Below are 24,010 nucleotides of genomic sequence, written 5' to 3'. Positions count from 1 at the left end.
CAATGGCATTGAAAAAAGTGACTGATGACCATTTTTCACACTTAGTGACCATTTTCACACTTAGCGACCATTGCAGCAGCATCATGGTCACGTGATCAAAATTTTGATGTCTGGCAACAGTTACAATTTATATTTGTAAATTGTAGTTATGTTGAAATTAAAAAAAAACACATTACAATACTATTTTTGCGTTGTATGAAAATTTTTGTTGCTCCGTATAAAATTTTTAATCAAACCACTCCCCCACCCCAGTCAAAGGTGTCCCTCTTTACCAATCTGAAAATCTGGTCACCTTAGTTTTAGTGCTTCAGGCCTTTTCTCCATTTGCAAAGCCTTTTACCAGAGGCCCCCATTTGCAGGGAACTGAGGCCTAAAGTACTGTAACATGATGTGAGATCAGTAGCGCAAATGTGTGTGTGTGTGTGTGTGTGCGTGCGTGTGTGTGTGCGCGCATGCATGCATGCATGTATATATCAATGGTGGGTTTCAAAAAATTTTGGAACCTCTTCTGTAGGTGTGATCCACACCTACAGAGGCTTTCCGGGTCCACTGGTGGAACCTCTTCTAACCGGTTCAGTAGATTTGACTAACCAATTCTACTGAATAGGTGCGAACTGGTAGGAACCCACCTCTGGGGTGTGTGTGTGTGTGTGTGTGTCTGTCTGTCTGTCTGTCTGTCTGTCTGTCTGTCTCTCTGTGTGTGTATGTCTGTGTCTGTGTCTGTGTGTCTGTGTATACACACACACACACACACACACACACTTTCTAACAGCCAACAGGGACAGCAGTGTGTGTGTGTGTGTGTGTGTGTGTGTGTGTGTGTGTGTGCAATGCTGTCCCTGCTGGCTGTTAGAAAATTTCTAAGAAACTATTCCAGAGGGCATGTTCTTGGTTGGATTGGACCATTTTAATTATTTTATTTGTTTTTGTTATTTATGTTGCTATTGTATGTTTTAATGTTGGTTCCTTTAAATGTTATGTGAAATATACCTGTTGAGAGTTGGTTGTGGCAGGGTATAAAATCAATAATTAAAAAATACAAGGGCAAAGCTTTCATCATAATGATGCAACGCTGCTTTCATCACGTTGTTGAAAGTGCAGGCTTCTGTGAACACTTCTGCAAAGGGCATTTTGTTCCCATGGAGTGGGACAAGGGCAAAGCTTTCATCATAATGATGCAACTCTGCTTTCATCACGTTGTTGAAAGTGCAGGCTTCTGTCAACACTTCTGCAAAGGACTTTTTGTTCCCATTTGTATTCTTTTTGTGGAACCTAAAAAAAAAATGTTGACTCTCAATCTTCCTGAATATGTTGCTGAAAAGAAAATTAGATGCAGAGGATTGGTTCCCCCTTTAGTAAGACTATAAATAGGAGGGTAGGATGGTCTTCCTCTGAATAATTTCTGAATATAGAGTTTGGAACAAATACGCCAAATCCCATAAGTAATCATTGTGTCTGTCCATCATAAATCTGGCACCAAGCTGAATTGCATCCAGGGAAGAGTCTGAAAGGAATCTTCAGGAGTTTGTGGACAAATCTCCAGGGAATCTGATCTTTGCTGGAATGGCTTATTCTCCTTTTTGCACTGATTAAAAATGGTAGGAAAAACTAATACATGGGGCTTAGATGAATCAACCAGAGTATCACTCCTACCCACTTTTCTTTCTTTGACCTCCAGCTGAAGCATCTGTATTGTTTATGCCCAAAGGGAAGAGAATCTTGAATCAAAGCAGCTTTCATTCACTTTTCTGAAAGTTCCTCTGATTATTATTATTATTTTTGCTTTATATCTAACCTTTCATTGAGAAGTTCCAGGTAGTATCATTAGTGTTCCCTCAACCCCCTCCCCCCCCCCAAAAAAAGCCAAAACTGTGATGCAGGTTAAGCTGACAGAGAGTGACTGTTCCATGGTTTCTGTGGCTGACTATGGACTAGAACCTAGGACTCTCTGCTTCTAAACCAATGCTGTAATCCATAGACCATACTGATCTCATCATAGGTGCTTGTATCGTAACCATACCTGAATTCTCTACCCCATGTTCTATCTGAGAATAGGTATGGAAGAGGAAAAGGAGCTTAGTTATGAGAGATTGAATCTGATTTTAAAAAATATGCATTTCTCAGGAGATTCTCCCACTGAAGGCATGTTTAAATCTTCCCAATTTTCTTTGATGCCTCCTACATAGGGGAGAAGATCAAATTGGAGGAGTTGCAGCCTTTGTTTTTCAGCTGCTTTCAGCACTAAATCTTTTCCATTATACAGGAGGCAACCTGGGAACTAGAGTTGCATTTTTTTTGTTCTCTCTTAAAGCAACGAGAGGGGGCAGGAAAGCATGACCAAGCGGCCTTTGCATTAGCATGGAACAGCTTGTGCTGTTGTTATTCCATAAATAATTATAAAAAGAAATAACGCTGGGTTTGTGGTCATAAAATCAGTATCACTTTATAAAGAACTTCAGATCAACTTAATCCCAGGTAGAAATCCTATCATCATCCTGAATTCTTAGTGGCTGAATGATTGTTACATCACATCAAATTATAATGTGGTTTGTTTAAAATTTTATTTCAGCATATTGTGTGCTAACCTTGTAACACATGGTTAACTGCTTGGTATGATATGTAATCCAGTCACTTATGGGTTATTCAACAAACTATGATTATGCTAAGAGATAATGTGTAAACTTGGACTGTCAGCTATTATATAGCTGGTTGTAGAACAAATACCATGAACCTTTGAATGTTCCAGTTCATGTTTCCACCACAAAACCGCGTTCGACTAAAGCGCGCTCGACGAAACCGCGTACCTGATGTCATCACAGTGCGACGAAAAAAGCACGCTGTGAGCGCTAAAGCTAAAATTAACCCCGAAACCTAAACCTAACCCCCCGAAACCTAACCCTAAACCTAACCCTAAACCTAACCCTAAACCTAACCCTAAACCTAACCCTTAACCTAACCCTAAACCTAACCCTTAACCTAACGCTAAACCTAATGCTAACCCTTAACCTAACCCTAAACCTAACCCTAATGCTTAACCTAACCCTAACCCTTAACCTAACCCTAACCCTAACCCTAACCCTAACCCTTACCTTAACGTGAATCGGCTTGCTTTCAAAGCGCTTTTTAAAGCTTTTTTCTCCGCGGTCGCTGTTGTCGCGCTGCTGATGACGTCAGCGATGCGCTTTAATCGGGCGCGCTTTAGTGAGCCGCGGTTTTGTCGTGCCACACCAGTTCATAGCTAGTTGTTGCTAGTTGATTCTAGTTGTTCTAGCATCTAAACTGACATACTAGAACTTCTCATGGATCAACAAACATTTCCTTGGAATCTACCATAATTTAAGCATTGTTGTCTAGTTTGGGAAAAGCCCATATGGCTTCCATGTGGCTTCCCTGAAATGGTGTGATTTAGACTGCGACACTGGTTTTATCACAATATTTTATTCAACAACATTGATAAATCTTAAATTTCAAAGTTCCAAAGCCAACTTTGACAAATCCTAAACTTCCATGTATGTGTTCGATAGAAATCATTTTGGATAAGTCGCCTTGATTTTTTTAAGCACTACTACAAACACTTGTCACTCAAAATTCCCTTTAATATTTAATTTATTAAGTGCTTTGGGTGCTACATTTTGAATTTACAGATGACAAAGCAAACACACACTCTACCATGCAAATCCACACACACACCACAGAATCCTGTTGTCTTTCCCTAGAAATAGATTAAATTGTCAGAAGGACTCTACACAAAGGAAGCCATTACTCAACATGAAACTTGTATTTAATTAAATGCTTTGCAAAGATACATGAATAAAGCTATGCGTATGGCTTTTCTTGTGTATGTGTGTATGTGTTTATTTAGAAAAACAAACAAACAATCAAGAAACAGGAGAACATAGGTCTTCAACAAAGAAGCCAACTGAAGAACTAGTCGTGTAGCCACATGCTCCATGGAAAGAAAAATACGGTGATGAACACCCCATTCTGTAGATCATAAAACCATAAGAGGAAAAACGCAATGTATAAGAATTTTTCCCAGACACCAAAAATATAGTATTTAAATTCTATTAAAAAAAGAAAAGGTTGATGACAATAAATTTATTTTTCCAGGATTGTACAGAAACCATTTTAGCACCATTCCCTTTTCATAAAGAAAACATTTTAATAATTATTATTATTACTTCATTATTATATTGCCCTGTGTATCTCCATTCTTGGAATTATAACAGAAGCATAGCACCTTGTTGTATCTAGAATTAACACTAGATTATTAAATGCATCCCAGCTTCTAGAGATGAGGTAGCTCATGCTAAGAAATGATGGACCATTGGTTTGTCCTAATAAATCAAGACATGCAATGTCACAATTTCTGATGATGCATGACCAGTAATTAAGGGAAACATTTCTTTCAGCCACAGTAAAACTCTAATATTTATGTTAATACCTGATTTGGGATTAATACATGGGAATAAATGACAAACATACATAACTGGACAATACACTTGAAGAAGTTGTAGCAGCCTTCCATAATCTCTGTGTTGTGTCCACTCCAACTATTAAAATTCTTAATAATGACCCTGCTGGCTTGGAAATTCTCAGAGTGAAACCAAACTTACTTAGAAGATGCTCAGATAGAGAAAGGCTACATTAGGGGAATTCTGATGTTACCTGAAGTCATTTAGAAATTTCATCTTTGACCACATGCAAAATGTAATAATCTACAGTTTATTACGTTCAAGAAAAAAATTGTTCACTAGGGGTTTGCTGCTCATTAAGTCAACAACTAATCCTCTCCACAAACAAAATCTTTTAAGTGTTGACTCTGAAACTTGTTTTGGAATTTTGGGGGATTATAAATTTATTGAGTGAGATAACATACTCTGAGCTCTGGGAATCATATAATTAAAACATTAAAAACATAAATATTATCTTTTGCAATTTTTTCCCAACCTATTGTCCACATGTTTAGTTTCCATGATCACCAATGCTGATTACTGAATTAAATGATTTATCATTCAACACACCTGGAATGCATCATGTTGAGGAAGACTGATTCACTTTCATTATCTGCTATGACTGATTGCAGAACACATTTTTAGGGAGTGGCTTCAATTATATGAATGATAATTTCCTCTAGAATGTAGCCGTCTTCTAATATCTACTGCCTGGCAAACTTATGCCTACTTATCAGTACTAAGATCACTTTGTTGCAATCTATGGATTTTTGTCACCATTTTCCTTTCTAAATTCCCAATAATCTATTTGAAGCTGACCCATGGATCCTTCTCACAATTCCTGGTCTTAAAACCATGAGCAACTCCTGAGCCAGTCTCTGTACTGTCTATCTGATCAGGCAGAAAAATATGATATTCAAACAATGCCCCCAACACTTCTGAATTTCATGTTGTCTGTATTTCTTCATATCATAATGATTTCTTGGGAAAGAGCTGTGCATTGTCCCTCTGTTGTATTTTTAAAGTAAGTTAATAACATTTTGTTAAGATATCACAATGGCTGAACCTCTATTGGAAAAGACTGGATGAGTTTAGAGCTGGGGTGATGGCACCAAAGGGAAGCCACTCTTCAAAACATTGGTATATCAAAAGAGAAATTGTTTCAACTATGATTTGAAATTCACAACTGCTGAGCTGAAAATAAAGTGGCTAAGTTGACAAACAGAATAGTATGGGTTCATACAGATACCACATTTTGAACACAGGGCCATGGAGGTGCCCTATGGAGGTGCCCTGTGGAGGTGCCCTATGGCGTTGCATTGATGGGCTTGTTATTTTGATATGGTGAACATCTGAATCTTTTACTTATTTCCTATTGCTGTTCAGCATACTTCTATTATATGAATTACACTTTTTAAAGTTGAGCAGAACCACCAGAAATCATGATTATCTTTTCTAGTTAGGAAACAAAGCTTAGTTTTGAATTATTTTAGATACAGGTGTGGTCACTTGTCGTTTTAAAATAGGATTTACTTCATTAAATTGTTGACTTAGACAGTGAGACTGAAGATTTGTAAGTAAAATAAATACACTAAAGAAGGCCAGGGAGTTAGAAAGAACTGTTATATACAATGCTGATTGTAATATCAGCCGTAATTTCAAGAGTCTCAGGATTAACTTCACTCAGTCTAAGTTCTTGTGTTCTGTTGTTGCTGCTGTCATCCCCAATGCTTTTGAAAAGATAAGCCCGTTTATTTATTTATTTAAGTATTTACTTATTTGCTTCTTTACTTTTTTACACAAAACAAACTGGTCCAATCTCTACTCCAAATTCTTGGTCTGCACCTCCAACATCTACTGGGGCAATATCAATGATAGGTAACCGTGCCACATTCTGTGTTTTGTATTCGAAGATTGTGCTGCCCACATTCCCATTGTGTTTCTGGAAAAACAAATCAAAAGAGAAAAAGGAAAAAAAACAAGATTATTTGTTGGATTCCTTGAGCATCAAGAAGAAAACCAGAGCAGGATAATTATTACATTCTATGAAAGAGCTCATTAATAAGCATCACTCCAATTCAGACCCTTTGTATATACAGTGATTTGGTAGCTTTGTGACCCTGCTTACACTTTGGTTAACAGGTAGATAAGTATCAGTTAGTTGGGGCTGTACATTAGAATAGTACTACAATCCTTTCTCTGGATACCACAATAATAAATCAAGATGTTTCCTCTCTTTTTGGGCCCTGACAGCCTCTATCTAGGTATAAGAGCTGTGGTGGTGCAGTGGTTAGAGTGCAGTACTGCAGCCTACTTCTGCTGACTGCCGGCTGACTGCAATTTGGCAGATCAAATCTCACCAGGTTCAAGGTTGACTTAGCCTTCCATCCTTCTGAGGTGGATAAAATGAGGGCCCAGATTGTTGGGGGCAATATACTGACTCTGTAAACCACTTAGAGAGCGTTGTAAAAGCACTGTGAAGCGGTATATAAGTCTAAGAGCTATTGCTATTGCTATCTACCTAGGGCATTTCTATCTGCTCAAGGATATAGCTGCAACTATAAAGAGAAATCAGTTCTGGTGGTTCACAGCTCTCTTTCCTGCTATAATTTGGAATTCAGAGCTATGATGATTTTTTTCCTCAAGAGAAACAATTGAATAGCAACAGACACACTCTAAATATTCAGTTTATGCTCCAAGATTAATTCATGCTAAAAAGACTTACGGAGCAAGTGTCAGAAATGACAGTGTATCTAAAACGGTTATTTCCTTCAGCTCGGATATCATGATCATTGGCTCCCTTCAGCACAACAGCCTTCTTCAGGTTCTTAGCTTGGTCATCCATGTAACCTATACTGTTTTTGCAATGATAGGTGATATTCTGAGAGGCTTCTTTGGAGAGTAAGCGCAGGAAAGTCATTTGCGTGATCACTGTGTTGGGTGATTGATTATCGCCATAAACGAACTACAAATGAAGAAAGGAGGAGACATTATTGTTATTATTATTTTACAATTTCTTGAAAATATTAATACCCTTCTTCAGATAGGTTGGCACTTCAAACTTGTCAGTTGTTCCTGCACCTACCTTTAACAGCTTGTTGTAGATTTGAACAGGTTCAACTACAGAAACAAATAACCCAATATGAGTTTTAGAGGGAAAGAAATGTGTGTTGCCTTCCTTATTACCTTATCGAGGAAAGTAAAATCTTTATGCTTATAATAGGGCTATGCAAAGTTCTTCCCATATTCTTCCCATAAACTCAAAGGAGGGGATCAGATTCAGCTGTCTAGGTGGTCCCTTCCACTACAGATGCCCCCTTCCACTATACAATGCACTCTCTCTGTAATTTAGTTTTTTGCCTTTTTAGTCCAGTGATCTAGGAACCAGAAAATTGAAATCTTTTAAATGACTAGTGAAATTAAACAAACCAACTACATCTGAGGAAAACTTATTCCAATCCAGTGTATAGATTTCATTTGTTTTCATTAATTAATGCATTAAGATGAAGAGCAAGAAACAAATAATTTTAGAGATAATATAAATCATAACTAAACAAATTAATAAGTAAAGGTTTGACTAGACTGCCAAGTTAATTTGTCATCAGTTCAGACAAGCAATAACTTTGGAGGGCAGGAATGGATATGTTACCCAGTGCTCACTCCCACACACACTTGAAAGGGGAACCCCAATTGTGTCCCTGTTCTATTGTCAAATAGTCTTGTCTTGTTTGCTGACTGCACTTTGCTTTCCTCTAAAACAGTATTCCTCACTGCTGGCAACTTGAAGATGTGTGGACTTCACCTTCCAGAATTCTTCAGCCAGAATGCTGACTGGGAAATTCTGGGAGTTGAACTCTTCACATCTTCAAGTTGCCAGCATTGAGAAACACTGTTCTAAGGCAACTTCTGTATTTTGATTAATTGCCCTTTGATTTGCATTTTCTCTGTTATTCCTAAATCAAGCCCATGACAATTTCTGGTTCAGCAATCTATCCTTCCTAGAATGGTGGCTATAGCAACTGCCTAACAGGCAAACACACCCAGTTTGAAGTGAGTAATTAGATTTTTTTTTTTTTGTAATTTCTATTTTTCTTTGGTTAAACCTCTGTACTCTTCTATTGTGATTTTTTTTAATTAAAAAGAAATCACATTCTTACCACGATTCAATTTATGATCACTATGTTTACGAGAAAGATCTCTTTTTTATTTTTTATTCTTATTTTTTAATTAACAAACATGTAAAATACACACACACACACAAAACTTAGACGTACACCACATTTACGCAATACAATATGAATAGGAGCTTCCTGTTCTTTCTAATAGCAATTATCAATCAATACCGCTCACCTTATATTATTTCCCCTTCTATTCTATTTCATTTGGATTTCCCCATTCTTAACCCTCTTATTTTACTCATAACTATTATTTTTGAGTTTTGTTATATTCCTTCATTGATTCTTGTTTCTTTCCTCCATCCATCTATACCATTTATCCCATATCTGGTAGAATTCTGATTCTTCTTTTCCCTGGATTTCTTTAGTTAGTTTGTCCATTTCAGCACAATCCATAACCTTTCTTATTATTTCATCTTTGCTTGGAGTAAGTTTGTTTTTCCATTTCTGGGCAAAGGCAATCCTTGCCGCCGTAATTATATGTAGTATTAAATACTGGATTTCCTTTTTTGTTTCGCAGACATTATTCCTAATAAAAAATCTTCCTGTTTCCATTCTATTTTAACCCCTGTTATTGCCTCCAGCCAATTTTTGATCCTTTTCCAAAAAGTTTTAGCCTCCTCACAGGTCCACCATAAATGGTAATATGTTCCATGTATTGATTAGAAAGATCTCTTTTAATGGCCACAGATTGTGTGAAGAAAAACATAAGAAAATGCAAGTAGGAATGTTCTTATTTTAAAATTGCTAATTATGCCTCCAAATATGTGTGTTTTAATGCTATCAACTTTATAGATATAGTTATATTTAAAAGCTATTTGTGTCTTGATATACTCATATGTATTGGAATGCTTTTAATTTTGTACACATTTAATTTAAATATGTGAATTTTTATGTGAACCCCAAATATTTATTTAATTACTGAAATAATTAATGCACATAATGTGAGCATATATAAAGGAAAACTGCATGATAATAAGTTTTATGCTAATGGAAAATGCATATGACAGCAATTGCTGCAACATAGGTGGGATAGAATTAGCAAAAACATGGCTGCATGTTTTGGAAGGCTGCATAAGGAAGTCTGGAATTAGACTAAACTGCCTATGTTTATTCCAAAATAATAACTGAAATAAAGACCAAGAAAATTCAGATTCGTTACCTGTGAACCTCTGTTCATATCAAGTCCATACCATATTGGTTTTAGATCAGATGACCTACTAGTCCACCATGTTTTACGTGGAATAATAGCTGGTTTTGCAGCTATACATGTTTCTCCTGTTTCCATATTGCAGAATGCTTTAATTGCATCTTCTACACATCCCTGATTAGGGTCAATCCAGTATTCTCCTGTGAAAGCAAAATAGGAAACCTTAAAGTATAACAAACCAATTTCCCCCCACCTCTATGTTACAGTCCAATTTCAATTAAGGACCAAACATAATTTCAATGTACTTTCCTTCCTATTCAAGTTTAATACTGCAATCATGTGCAATAAATGAATGTGCATATGGTCAAGCAATGTATTTGAGTTCAATATCAATTGTTCAAGGATCAAGGTCTGTGATGATGTAGCAAAAAGGTAAAAGAGGAGTTACTAGAAGAGAACTTGATAGCCTACAGATACTTGGTGTCCAAAAATAGCTAAACTAATATTCACATTCTTAATTTTTGTTGTATTTCAAACATGGGCAAATTTTAATTGCATTTATAACATCACTGCCTTTTCAGTCAGATATGTTTTTATAGACCTTAATATTATCTTTATTCATAATTAAATAATTTCCCTTATAATAATTTGTGCTGACAACTCTTACAAGAATTCTTTTCCTTGGAAGCATTTATTATGTATCAAATAATACTAGTGTATATTTAGACAATCAGATTTCTTATATCGTTCATCTCTTATATCTGCCTCCTTTACAATATTTATGTTCTGGCTATCTTATAGCAGGTTGATTACATTTTAGTTCCTTTACTTTGGTGTGTGTGTGTGTGTATGTGTGTGTATATATATGTGTGTGTGTGTGTGTGTGTGTGTGTGTGTGTGTGTGTGTGTGTGTGTGTATTTAAAGTCACAGCCCCTGGTATGCCCAAATATGGGAGGAAGGTCACACTTCCACTCTCTGTCTTCGGCTCGTCACAAGAGACCATCCAGACAGAAACCCAATATTTTTTTTACTGTTGCCTTCAATTCCCAATAAGGGTGTGGCTAGCTGATGAGAGCTAAATAGCTTGAAATAGATCTATACTAGTCTCCCTTTATTTATTTATCAGCATAAATATAACAATATATATATATATATATATATATATATATATATATATATATATATATATATATATATATATATATATATATATATATATATATATATATATATATATATATACATACACACACACATACATACATACATACATACATACATACATACATACATACCATACATATACGTATGTGTGTATGTATGTATGTGTGTATGTGTATGTGTACATGTATATGTATACGTATACGTATATGTATTTGTGTATGTATATGTAGGTCTTGGCGTATTCAGGTCTTTTCCCGTGTAAGATTGAGAGTATCTTGCCGACGTTTCAACGAGGTCCCACTCACCATCTTCAGGCTGGTGCCTTCAGCTTCCTGCTTGTGTGAGCAAAGCGTGATCGGAGCTGCCATCTTTCTATAAATATTGGTGTGTGTGTGTGGAGTGCTGGCTTTGTTGCTGTAAGCAGGTTGGTTAGCTGTGTTGTTACATCTTGATTAGTTGATGGAGTTGATGTATGCAGATTAGTTGTCTGTTTCGTAACATCTTGTGTGGCTGAGGTACTAGCTGTGTGCCCATTAGTCTTTTGTGTTTTATGGCACCTCTTCAGATACTAGAAGAGAGCTGTCAAGTTCCACTCAATCTTCTCTTTTCCAGCTAACAATTCTTTCAACTATTGCTCATAATGTGATCCTTCCAAGCCCTGGTTACTTTTTCCTGCCAGAAATATGTATAACTAGACCTGTACTACATTTGAAGACTGTTTTTTTTAAAGAAATATACACCTACCACTCTTTTTGGATGGATGACATGATTTTAAATCATCACAGGTACGGGCTGGATGCTTCTTGGATCCATCAGGGCTGCGCATGGTTTCAATCTGGCTACTCAGTGACTTCAGTGTGGCGTGGACTCCTGGATCTGTTTTATTGTTGTCATCTGGAGCAGCTTCATCTTCAGTGAACTCTGGTAGTGGGTCTGGTAGACCATCATCATAATGTCCCATAATGTCACCAATTGCAGCAGTAAGATGGCCGGGGGGACCTGGTGGGCCTGGAGGACCAGGATCACCAGGAGGGCCCTACACACAAAAAGCAGTAATACAAACCACATCCAGGATTGTAATATCTGAGACACAAAGTTACCATAACTGCAGAGTAGTTCCAATAACTATAACTAGAGTCACTGGTTAAGATAGGCAGCTATGCAAGTTGAATAAATAAATAAAAGGTTAACTAAAGGAATGTATTCTTTTAGCAATCCAATTTGCATCAGTAACTGCAGTAGCAAAAGAATAATTACATTGTTTTAGTAATAGAATAGTATAGTTCTAATTGATTAATACCTGGACATAGATTAAGAATGATTGTTTTGGAGCCACCTTCCCCAAAACTGTAAGTACTTGATATTGATAATGTCTAAATTCATTGAACTATTTTATGTATTTCTTCTTCTCGGGGTAAGCAGAGTCACCTCTTTCCTCCTTATTTTTTATTCTTGAACAGAGGCAATAGTGGCAATAGTGAAACATTTTTGTAGTACCGTCATGTAAGACCCATAAAATGTATGAAGCCATGAGGCAACAAATACAATTTGAAGTACATTTTACACTTTTTAAAAAAAGTTTAGAGGACCTAATCTTGATACGAGATGAGGAAAGGAGAGTTTTTTGCTCCTTTATTGAAAAATCCGTATTTGGATCACTTCTATTACCCCTGTCAACATTAAAAAAAAGTGATCCTTTAAATAACCAAATTGCCAGTGCAAGTGGCAAGGACAAAAAGACTGATCTGGGTTGCTCCTAAAACAAGGAGCGTCAGATTACTACCTCACTAGTTCAAGTGCCCTGCATTTATAAAAAAAAAAGATGTGGTGAGGGGGCGCAGTGGTTAGAGTGCAGTACTTCAGCTGACTGTTAGCTGCAGTTCAGCTGTTCAAATCTCACCGGCTCAAGGTTGACTCAGCCTTCCATCCTTCTGAGGTGGGTAAAATGAGAACCTGGATTGTTGTTGGAGGCAATATGCTGACTCTGTAAATTGCTTAGAGAGGGCTGAAAGCCCTATGAAGCGGTATATAAGACTAACTGCTATTGCTATTGCTATTCCAAGTTTCCATGTAATTTGACTCATATAAGCTTACAAGCCATTGAAAGGACATAACGGTTCCTCTCTCTGACTGAACCAATTTCCCATTAATTACCTCAGGTCCTGCTTCTCCTGAAGTTCCTCTTAAACCAGGAGGTCCAACCGGTCCATGTGGTCCAGAATTTCCTTCTTTACCTGAAGGTCCAATAGGACCTGGGGGACCCTATATTAAAAACAAAAGTTCATGTTTATCATGTCAATAAGGGCTCATAATTAATGTCCTTCCTTTTCAGCTAAAAACACTTCTGGCCTTTCTTGGCCAGATAACTGCTAATATGCACAATGCATGGATGGATCAAATGATCCAACTAAATATTATTTACTAGTTATTATTTAATCTTAATAACTAATTGCTGAGCCTGATTGCTTTTCTTCTTCTCTTTCCCTTCCATGTCCCTTCAATATTGTGTGCGTGTGTGTGTGTGTGTGTACGCACGCGCGTGCGTGTTTGTTAATTGTATATAAATTGCTCTTGACATTTTTGGGGAAGATAATAAAAATACCATGGGATAAAAATACTGAATGATGCTAAAATACTAATTTGGTGGGGAAACGGCAAAGATGAACAAGGTGACAAATGTTACTGAATAAGAATGAAAAGAATAAGAATAGGCTTTATTATATTTCTTTATTAGTTCAATGCAGAGGCATCTGCATTGTGGCACCTGAGTCTGCTAACTTCATTTCTTTCAGATATTGTCCAAAGTCCTAACAGATCTAACTGCCCAGCTGAATTGCTTACGTAGCAAAAGTATTCTTCTCTTTTTCAGTTCCATCTATAGATTGAGAACCTAGGAGATCATTTGAGTCATACCATTTCTGTTTTTTTAAAAAAACAAAAAAACGGAGAGACTGAATAAATACCAAATAAGCAGGCCTAGAGCCCTGCTGCCCTTGTTCGAGTTATTTTAAAAGAATTGTGCTGCAGTTTATGACCATTACGGTACTTTCCCAAAGTCTTCCTATTATAATTATCAGGTGTTTCCTGTGGGCACTCCACAGAGCTCCTAGAAAAAATGTGAACCATGACACAAAATGGCTCCCAAAAGGCCATTGAAGGGAGCAGCTTCCTTGTTGCTGGGCTATTCAAACATTACAATGAAGTTGGCTTTCCCAACTTCATTGGGAAAGGAGCCGAGGTGGCACAGTGGTTAGGGTGCAGTAGTGCAGGCCACTTCAGCTGATTGTTATCTGCAGTTCAGCGGTTCAAATCTCACCAGCTCAAGGTTGACTCAGCCTTCCATCCTTCCGAGGTGGGTGAAATGAGGACCCAGACTGTGGGGGCGATATGCTGACTCTGTAAACTGCTTAGAGAGGGCTGAAAGCCCTATGAAGTGGTATATAAGTCTAACTGCTATTGCTAACTGCTATTGTTATTGCTATTAGGGTAAAAGATGCAGATGGGTGAGTTGGAATATGCTCAAACAGCCCTTTTTAGCAGCTGCTGCCACTAACTAACTACACTAAATTGCTGTGCTTAGCTTACTTGGGGGAGGGATTTGAAACTGGGAAAGCTACATGCCACCAAACCCATTTCCAATTTTAATGTTACTTTGATGTGGCAGAATCTGTTTTCTGGAATTTCCAGTAACAAACCAGTAGAAATCTAGGAGGGGCTTGCTGTTTTTTCTTTTACTTTCCTCAATTTAATCATTTATTTTGATAAATAAATGAGCCAAGGTGGCGCAGTGGTTAAATGCAGCACTGCAGGCTACTGCTAGATCAGCAGGTCAGCGGTTCAAATCTCACCGGCTCAGGGTTGACTCAGCCTTCCATCCTTCCGAGGTGGGTAAAATGAGGACCCAGATTTTTGGGGGCAATATGCTGACTCTCTGTAAACCGCTTAGAGAGGCCTGAAAGGCCTATGAAGCGGTATATAAGTCTACTGCTATTGCTATTACTATAAGCTTCAGTGGTAACATACTGAAGCTTTCTTCACATATGCACACAACATGCGCACAAATTCACCCATGGGCACACATTAATTTTTGCACTTTTTCTCTCCCCCTTTTCAGGAAAACTGCTGATATCAAAAGTTCACAGTCTTCATTGAGTATCCTTCCACATCTTAATCCATCTTAAATTTGTATCTCAACCCTTGAATCCAAGAAACTTAAAAACTGATTTCCCCCCACCTTTCTCCATTACGTTATCTTCAGAAAACCTGTTCTGGTTGCTGACTCTAAACTGGAGCTGTTGGTTGAAGAAGTCTTACCTGATATCAAATTTGATGTCTTTTGGCACAAACAGAAAAATTCCCCCCATATATTTGAAATCCTTACTCTCTTTTTGTTCTTCTAAAACAATATAGTCTATCAATTATGACATTGATAAAATCCATAACTTTCAAATTTCCAAAGATCCCAGTCAGCCAATGTAAGCAATAAAATTAAAGCCAGAGCAATATTAAGCTTTTAGTTGTTTATATTGTAAGTTGGCTCTTTAAAATTTGCTTGAGTTCGGTGCAAAACTGGAAATATATAAGGAGTTGAGAAAGGACATAATATGAGTAAAGAATGCAGAACACTGAGATCTGTGTGTAGGAAAAGATAACAAAAGGCCATTGGAAAAGTGCACATTAATGTGCACCAACATTGCCACGATACCAGCAAATTGGAGATTGTTCTTGAAGCTTAAAAATCTTGAGGGATAGAACCTTTTTTGGACTGAAAGCTAAATCTTTGTCAAGTTATCATCTTTGCCAAATACTAGATTATATTTAGAATTCTATACACAAAGGATAAATGACCTCAAGCACAACCTTGTTTAATAAAACAAAATGTAATCCCTATCCAAATTAATTTTACTCTGAAATCAACAAACACCATCTGTAGAACAGCAAACTTAAACCAGGGGGGAGGGGGATTTAATTGTTTCCATATTATACTTCACATCTGGTTTACTCACTCTTGGGCCAAATGGGCCTGGAATCCCAGCACTGCCTTGTTCACCAGTAGGTCCCTGCAAAACATCGTGTGGATGATCTACATTTTCTCAAATTACATCTTATCTTTAAAGAAGAAAATATGATGGTTTTGAATACATCAGCCTTGAGTATCCAGTGATGACCTATTATTCTTTAGTTTCAAATTTCAGCATTTCTAATTAATGACATAATAACCTGAAGATAGCAAAACAAAAAAAAAAGTTGCAAAAAATTCTAAATCCATAGACATTGGAGGAAAGAGCCATGCTTGGCCTCCAACCACTGCAAGAAAATATAGTTTGGAGTTTTAGTACCCAGGATTATTAACCACCTTGGAAAATCAGAGCCCTAAATTAGAGGGAGAGGGAAGGTAATGCAATAAGACTCTTTCCTATAAGTCCTCATTCTCCCTACCAGCAATATTTTCCAAAGAATTTCTTGACAACGGCAAAATGATTTTGAAGACACTCCAGATTTTAATACAGACAGGAGCACAATAAAAGCAAAATTAAAATAATCAAGCAATCATTTCCATTGGGTTATATAATGTACTGCACCTTGCATGCATTTGTTCTGGCTGACAAACAAGTCGCTCAGCAGTTTTCCTAGGGCAAAAACCTACAGAAAATCTTCTAAAGGATTTACAATAAATAGCTAGTTAAAAGGAATAGTTATTTTTTTTTCCTTTTCATTTCCAGATAAATACACCATTTTGAGCATGGAGATAGGCAATTAGTCAAGGTTAATACTTTTTATGAGCCATGGTGGTGCAGTGGTCAGAATGCACTATTGCAGGCTAATTCTGCTGACTGCCAGCAGTTTGGCAGTTCGATCCTGAACGGCTCAAGGTTGACTCAGCCTTTCATCCTTCTGAGGTAAAATAACCCAGATTATTGGGGGAAAATATGCTGATTCTGTAAACTGCTTAGAAAGGGCTGTAAAGCAGTGTGAAGTGGTATATAAGTCTAAGTGTATTGCTACACTTTTTTTACAAGGCAGCCATTGGGGCCTTTATGATGTGACATTCTAAAAGGTGACTGAGTGCATCACCAGGAAAGGAGTGTTCCACCACAATAAATAAGGAAGTAGAGGCAGAAGCAGTGGTGGGTTGCAGGCGGTATGCCCCGGTACGGGCATACCAGATCCTGCCTGGAGCACCAGGTACCATTCTGGTACAGTGCTCCGGAGGGTCCACCTGCCCGCCCGGGCTCCTTAACTGTGCTTTAAGCTCCACCGAGAAATTGGAGTATCGTGAAGGCTTACGGAAGCGTCATTTGATGCTACAATGCATCCATGCACGCATGCATGTGGGTAACTCCGGGGCTGTTCCAACCATACCGGTTGAAACGTAATCCGGAACCCACCACTGGGAAGAAGGTAGTTCCAAGTGCAATATGATATATGTACAAAAATGGCAGTTGCCAATGGAGAACTGGAATTAAAAAAAAACATATAGATAATGTCTTACAGGAGGTCCAGGGAGACCTTGCAGGCCAGTGAAACCTCGATGACCTTTTTGTCCCCTGTCCCCTCGATCACCATTGTCACCTTTGTCGCCACGAGGACCTTGGGGACCCTTAAATTAGAAAAATAAAACAAAATAAAGCAAAAATAAAACACAAAGGTACAATCCATCTAAAACCAACCCTAGAATAAACATATTTCTATGCTTTTCAAATCAGGCATTAGCAATGCGCTCCATTTCTGATAGATTTCAGTACCACCAGTTTACTTTTTTAAAACTATATCCCATATCATTCACATATTCACATATCTCTGTGTGTGTTGTATATATATTGACTAGTGCAAAGCTATTCAAAAGTCAAATTGATGTGTACTGAAAAGGTATCTATTGATATGTACTGAAAAGGTATCTATTTAGACTCTAGACAAACTCCCCTTATAATTGTGGATTCTTCCTATTGGTTTTAATCTCCTGCATCCATTTATGGTGTACATAAATACATACAGAAAATTTAAAATGTCAGATGTAAAAATATTTAAGAATATTTATCTTCTCCCTGGAACTAGATACAGTACAGGTAAATCTAATATGAGCAATTAATATATTTTAATTATTACTTTCTTTTTCATAAGCTTCAGTTACATTGAGCTCTAAAATACAGATATATGAAACTTGTGTTGTTGAATTTATTTTTAACCAAGAGTACAACTATTTTCCAAACCATTAAGATTTCCATTAAAAGAAAATGTAGAGAACATACGGGCAAACCTCGTTTTCCAGCACGGCCTGGAGGACCTACTGGGCCTCGTGAACCCTGGAATGAAATGAAAAGATGGTTTCATTTATGATTGCATTTATATGCTTAGAACAGAGTTTCCTACAGGCTTTGTGTTATGGAACCTTTGAGGGTCTATTGAAACTTTAGTAGAAAAATGGATGAAATAAAATTCATGGATATAGGAAACTGCTCAAACGTAGTTATCAAACTATAAATCATTGTAATAAATTTAGATAATGAAATTTACTGAAGAAGCACTTTTGGAGACTTGAAGCTATATGTTCTCCTGTTGCTTGTAACAGAATGAAAAAGTAAATTTCAGCTAGAGGTTAATGAAAATAATCTTTTTTAAAATTTATTAAACATATTTATATGGCTGCTCATCTCACAAAATGTGATTGTGGGTGGCATATAACCAATAGTGTCACATTTATTAAAAAATACTTTAAAAAAAGTTCGAAAGCAAGATTGCCAGAGAACATCAACCTAAACACAATGCAACCATCATACATGATCCCACAGGAGCTCCAAGGTTGATGCTGAGCTTAGAGAGCCCTAAAATTGATCCACAGAAGGGATCCATGGAACCCAGATTAAGAACCTATGGCTTAGAACATTCATTCATTTAGTATTTCAACTACACAGCTGCTTTATAGAAGATCATAAAGGATTCACAGTAGGGCTTGGCAAATGGGCCCTCTAGGAAACTACAGCAGCAAATCTACTAGCCAATAAAATATTTCTTAACTCAGAAACATTAATAGACATTCATCAGCCATCTCATTTCATGGCCAGAATTCTTCTTTTATGAGCTATGTCTTAAGAAGGATAAATTGATAATGGGAACTTGATTGTATGATCAAGAGTTCTGTCAATGAAATGCAAATAATGTAAGGGAAGGGTTATACTTACTGGTTCACCTCTTTGTCCTGCATCCCCTGGAGATCCAACTGGCCCTGGGGTACCTGGAATTCCCTGAGAACCAGGAAGTCCTGCCGGTCCAGGCTCACCACGATCACCCTACAACAAATACCATTCCAATTCTACGATCAGATATATACAATCAGATATATACAACCAGGTCATTTCCAAGTGAATATCTTTATAAACACAAAATTACCCATTTTGTTTTATTATACTATTATTACTGAACTGCTACTGTGTACTACAACTATCTACATATATAGCTGGGATGGATCAGCAGAAGGTCATGAGATAAAACCATGTCTGCAAAATAGTCCAATAAGAGCTGAACATGTTTAGTGTGTGTTGGAGGAAAAAAATATATCTGAACATCAAAAGGAAGGGATCCAGGAACCTGGAAAAGAGAGTTGCTGACTGCTGGATTTCTGAAGGGGAACAAACACTGCAAGATTTTTACACACCTCATAGAATAATTTGCCCTCACACATAGGAGCTATTCTTCCCTAATGAGTGTTTATGAAGAAAAAATTGACATTGGGGGAAAGAATGTGGGGATATTAGATTTGGGTTTCTAAACCTGTCAGTCAATGTTATTATAAAGCATGTTGATTATTACTGCCTTGTTATTTTAAGTGCCAAGTTTTTTCTGTCTACACCACTCTGAACCACTGTGAGTAGAGAAGCATAGAATTTTTAATAACAATAATGATAGCAATATTTTAATGCAGGGCTCACTCTGCTAATTTATCTTAGCTTCCAATATATTATATGCCACATGGTGAATTATAATCCTTTTACTCCTGTCCTTACTAAAATTAAACTCATGAAGACCTAAAACAAATAGACTAGGCACATTTTTACTTCCGTTGTAAAACTGGGTTTGTTTTAAAACAGTCATCCTTATTAAGAGTTCTGATGGTGATTTTTCTAAATATAATATAATATATAAAGGGTGATACAAAACTAAATCAGGGCTCTCAACCTCCCAGCTCATGGACTGGATGTGTCATTCACTGGCCACACCCAGTTTAGTGAAGGGGGGGAAGCCCCAAGCCCCGTTACATCACATGATGACTCCGTGACGATGTGAGTTTGACACCCCTGCTTTAAATCAACAAGAAAATAACAGCTTTATTCATTGAAATTTCAAACTCACTTACCCTTTCACCAACAGCTCCATCTCGCCCAGGAGTGCCATCATTACCAGCAGGACCCTAAGTTGAATGAGAAACGGAAAAGTGGATTAATTATGACATCAGATTTGTCCTAAAATAATATTTTATACATGGGATTGCCTTTGAAAAAAGGCTTGGAAATTACAAGATGATCACAGACATATAATAGGAAACTCGAACGATCAAAATTAAGTTGTGTTGATAATATTAAGACTAATATTCATATTGCTATTTCATGAAAATGCAGCAATATTTTTAAATTGCATTTTTGAAACTACTAAAACCAACTAGATTATAATACCAGTAGAGAATGGCTTACAATACTTGCCATTTTTTAAAACAATTATACTGTCCTCTTGTTCAACCTCCTAAATTTTATAGTAATAGCAATAGCAGTTAGACTTATATACCGCTTCATAGGGCTTTCAGCCCTCTCTAAGAGGTTTACAGAGTCAGCATATTGCCCCCACAGTCTGGGTCCTCATTTCACCCACCTCGGAAGGATGGAAGGCTGAATCAACCTTGAGCCGGTGAGATTTGAACCGCCGAACTGCAGATAGCAGTCAGCTGAAGTGGCCTGCAGTACTGCACCCTAACCACTGCGCCACCTCGGCTCATGCCTAGATATAGCCTAGGTAACGAAGGGCAACTGGTAGCCTTCAGCTGAATTTCACAGCTCGAATACAAGAAACATTGAAAACCTTCAGTAGCATCTCTATGCATTTTTCCTTGAGTCAAAAATGAAAGAGAGGAAAAACTAAATGCCAAAAAGATGGGGAGAAACAACATGTCAAAAAAGAGAATAGAGGACACCATCCAGCTCTTCCCTACTATTTCCTTTAGTCCACCAACACTGAGGCCTCTAACAGACTACCCTCCCTCATAACTTCTACTGAAAGACTTTCAGTAGAAAAAAAACTTGTCCACATCTGGGACTGACTTTCTTAAGGATCATTGGGATAAAAATATATTTTCGTTGAAAGAATATAAGTTCTGGAAATGTATACATTTATTCACAGCAATTATTTGAATCCATAATGTTGTTAACCTATTCTTATTTCAACACCGCCCATGAAAAACCACTCACCTCTGGCCCTGCATCACCCACCGGTCCAGGAGCGCCTGGAGTACCAATAGGCCCAGAAGGACCCTTGTCCCCTGTTGGTCCAGTTGGACCTTGTTTTCCAGGAGTTCCCTGGCATGAAAAGAGAGACCATGTTAATGATTAAAACCATTGGCGATTGTTATGTATAGCAAAATAATCAGACATCAGTTTAAAGGAGCCTCAATCATAGGTACATTCTTACAATGGTAAAATAGAGTAACAGAATAAAAGTGTTGGAAGGGACTTTGGGGGTCTTCTAGTCCAACCTCCCTGCTCAATCAGGACACTTTATACCATTGAAGACAACTGGCTGTCCAGTCTCTTCTTATTAAAAGCCTCCAGTGATGGAGCACCCACAACTTCTGAAGGTAAGCTGTAATACTGGTTAATTGTCCTCACTGTTAGGAAATTTCTCTTAATTCCAGCTTGCTTCTCTCTTTGGTTAGTTTCCAACCATCTTGTCCTGCCCTCTCTTGGTTTGGAGACTAATTTGACCTCCTCTTCTCTGTGGCAGCTTCTCACATACTGGACTACAGCTCTTCTTTTCACTGGAGTGAAAAGTTCTTCTTTTCACTGGAGTTGAACAGAATTGAGTGCATAGTCAAAAATGCCAGTTGTAGCAATACTCACTGCAGAGCCTGGCAGGCCGGGCATGCCTCTCTCTCCACGCTGGCCTGGCATTCCCACAATACCTCTCTGCCCAGTAGTTCCAGATGGACCTGGGGGGCCATCAGGACCCTGGAATACACAAGTAAAAAATGGACTTACTTAGCAACCTCTAACATTTATATTCAACCAAGGTGTCATAGTTTAGCATTTGAGCTAATCAAGAAATAGCAAGGATAAGAAAATCTAATGCCGCTGAAAGCTTCAGCTGTAATGTATGTTTTTTGTTTCTTTGCTCTAAAATAAGTGATGGGGGGGCGGAATTGAAGAAAAAGGCTCAATGATCCTCAGCATTTTGAGTTGAAATCAAGGCTTCCCTCTACTCTTTCCCAAAAATTAGTGCTATCTCAGCTGCAAAAATCCAGACAACCAACTATAGAGCAGCAAAGAAATACAAGCGCTAACGCTCTGCTGCTATCCAGGGCCTATCCAGAAGTTGTCTAGCACTTGTGGGTTACGATAAAGAATATTATTTTCTTTAGCTTTAATGCAGAGTCTTCATTTTGAAAAAAGGCCTGAGTGGACCCGTGAATTAGAATGGACGAAAGAGAAAAAAAGTGCAGAACAAAAAAGCAGGAGTTGTTATGTCAAAAGAGAATTAGAAGCATTAGTAAACAAAAAAAGGGCAGCCATATCACAGATTAGAAATATCACCATAAAATATATATTCTTGTAGGCTTCGTCGCTCCTGGTAATAAGATAATTCTGGTTCACTTCTAAAGGTATATGAGTAATTGAATTCTTGAGGGGTTCAAGAAAAAGTTTAGAATGGAAAGTTTCCTTATTTCGTTTGCAAACACAAACTTTTCTCTACTTCCCAGTCTTCTCCCTCTACTTACATGCTGTCCATCTTCTCCTGAGTCTCCTTTGTCTCCAGGGCCGCCAGATGGTCCTGCTGGGCCTCTATCTCCTACTCGACCATGACCACCAGGATCTCCACGAATACCTGGAGGACCTTCTTTGCCTGGTTCACCAAGAGGCCCAACTGGACCAGGAGCTCCCTGAAAAAAGAAGCTTCTGTTAAAATCAGACAGGTCAGTGACATAACTTCGCTTCTTTACTGCATTTATAGAATATTGCTGCTCTATAGCATAGCTAGGATGCTTCCTATTTTATCAATAGTCTTTCATTGTTACACTGATCACTTCTAGACCTGATCCAAACCTCAGAAAAATGTATTATATATTTCTAAGTTTTCTTCATCTTACTTTTCTAATAAATAATCATGTTGCCTATATTACATGCATTGGAAACATAATAGATTGCCATTAGATTATTGTCAAACACTCCCTAATTATTAAATACAACTGGGTATGACCCCAATATTTACATACTGCAAATAATTTTACTCTTTTGTTTAATTTGGATTTTAATATTACTGTTTCTTATCCCTTTGCCGAAATATTCTCAAGCAGGACAAAAACCACAATAAAGATTCACTTACTACTCAATATAACAATACACATAGCACACTTAATTTTTTTTCTTAAAATGCAAGATAGTCCTTAAAGTTTTAGAGTCCCAATAATCTTTTTGTACAGTCTTGAGCCAGGTGATAGAATTGATCCAACCTCTAAATATAGTGTTTCATGCATTCCAAGTAGAATTTCCTTCCAAGTGAAATAGCACTTTAGCACCAGTGGGCCTAACATCCCTATGCTAATGTTCCCATTCATTTGTAGAAATTTCCTGTGTTCTTATTCATGTTATCTTGTAGATGAGTGACACACTCAATAAATAATAAAGAAATAAATAAAATCTATCTTACAAGAAATGAATTGTGCAGCGTTAGCCATAAACCAGAGTGTGTAACTTTATTTATATTATCTTTATTGATATTAATACTGGTATAATCTTTCCCCCTAAAAGTATATACCAAGAGAGTTTAAAAATCTGCAAGTTGTTGGTCACGGTATTGCAAATGAAAT

At 37.4% G+C, this 24,010-nt stretch overlaps 1 protein-coding gene across 1 annotated transcript in view; it reads right to left on the bottom strand.

Annotated features, from left to right (window-relative positions):
• Window positions 1-5,753: 5,753 nt before the first annotated feature.
• COL5A2 (collagen type V alpha 2 chain) overlaps window positions 5,754-24,010 on the bottom strand; it is a 184,311-nt gene continuing 166,054 nt past the window's right edge. The window contains exons 42-54 of the mRNA XM_087707986.1: window positions 22,922-23,083; window positions 22,047-22,154; window positions 21,399-21,506; window positions 20,297-20,350; window positions 19,125-19,232; window positions 18,195-18,248; window positions 17,438-17,545; window positions 15,951-16,004; window positions 13,099-13,206; window positions 11,689-11,980; window positions 9,792-9,979; window positions 7,180-7,419; window positions 5,754-6,396 (exon numbers count right to left, since the gene is read on the bottom strand). Coding sequence (XP_087564112.1) covers window positions 6,250-6,396; window positions 7,180-7,419; window positions 9,792-9,979; window positions 11,689-11,980; window positions 13,099-13,206; window positions 15,951-16,004; window positions 17,438-17,545; window positions 18,195-18,248; window positions 19,125-19,232; window positions 20,297-20,350; window positions 21,399-21,506; window positions 22,047-22,154; window positions 22,922-23,083 — 1,731 coding nt within the window. The 3' untranslated portion in view covers window positions 5,754-6,249. The remainder of the gene's footprint in view (window positions 6,397-7,179; window positions 7,420-9,791; window positions 9,980-11,688; window positions 11,981-13,098; window positions 13,207-15,950; window positions 16,005-17,437; window positions 17,546-18,194; window positions 18,249-19,124; window positions 19,233-20,296; window positions 20,351-21,398; window positions 21,507-22,046; window positions 22,155-22,921; window positions 23,084-24,010) is intronic.

This window comes from Thamnophis sirtalis, unplaced genomic scaffold, assembly GCF_051295495.1.
Source record: "Thamnophis sirtalis isolate CommonGarterSnake01/CBP01778 unplaced genomic scaffold, rThaSir2_p1.2 scaffold_1, whole genome shotgun sequence".
Lineage (NCBI taxonomy): Eukaryota > Metazoa > Chordata > Lepidosauria > Squamata > Natricidae > Thamnophis > Thamnophis sirtalis.
The sequence above is the reverse complement of the archived record's forward strand: the minus strand, read 5'-3'. Positions and strand labels throughout refer to the sequence as shown.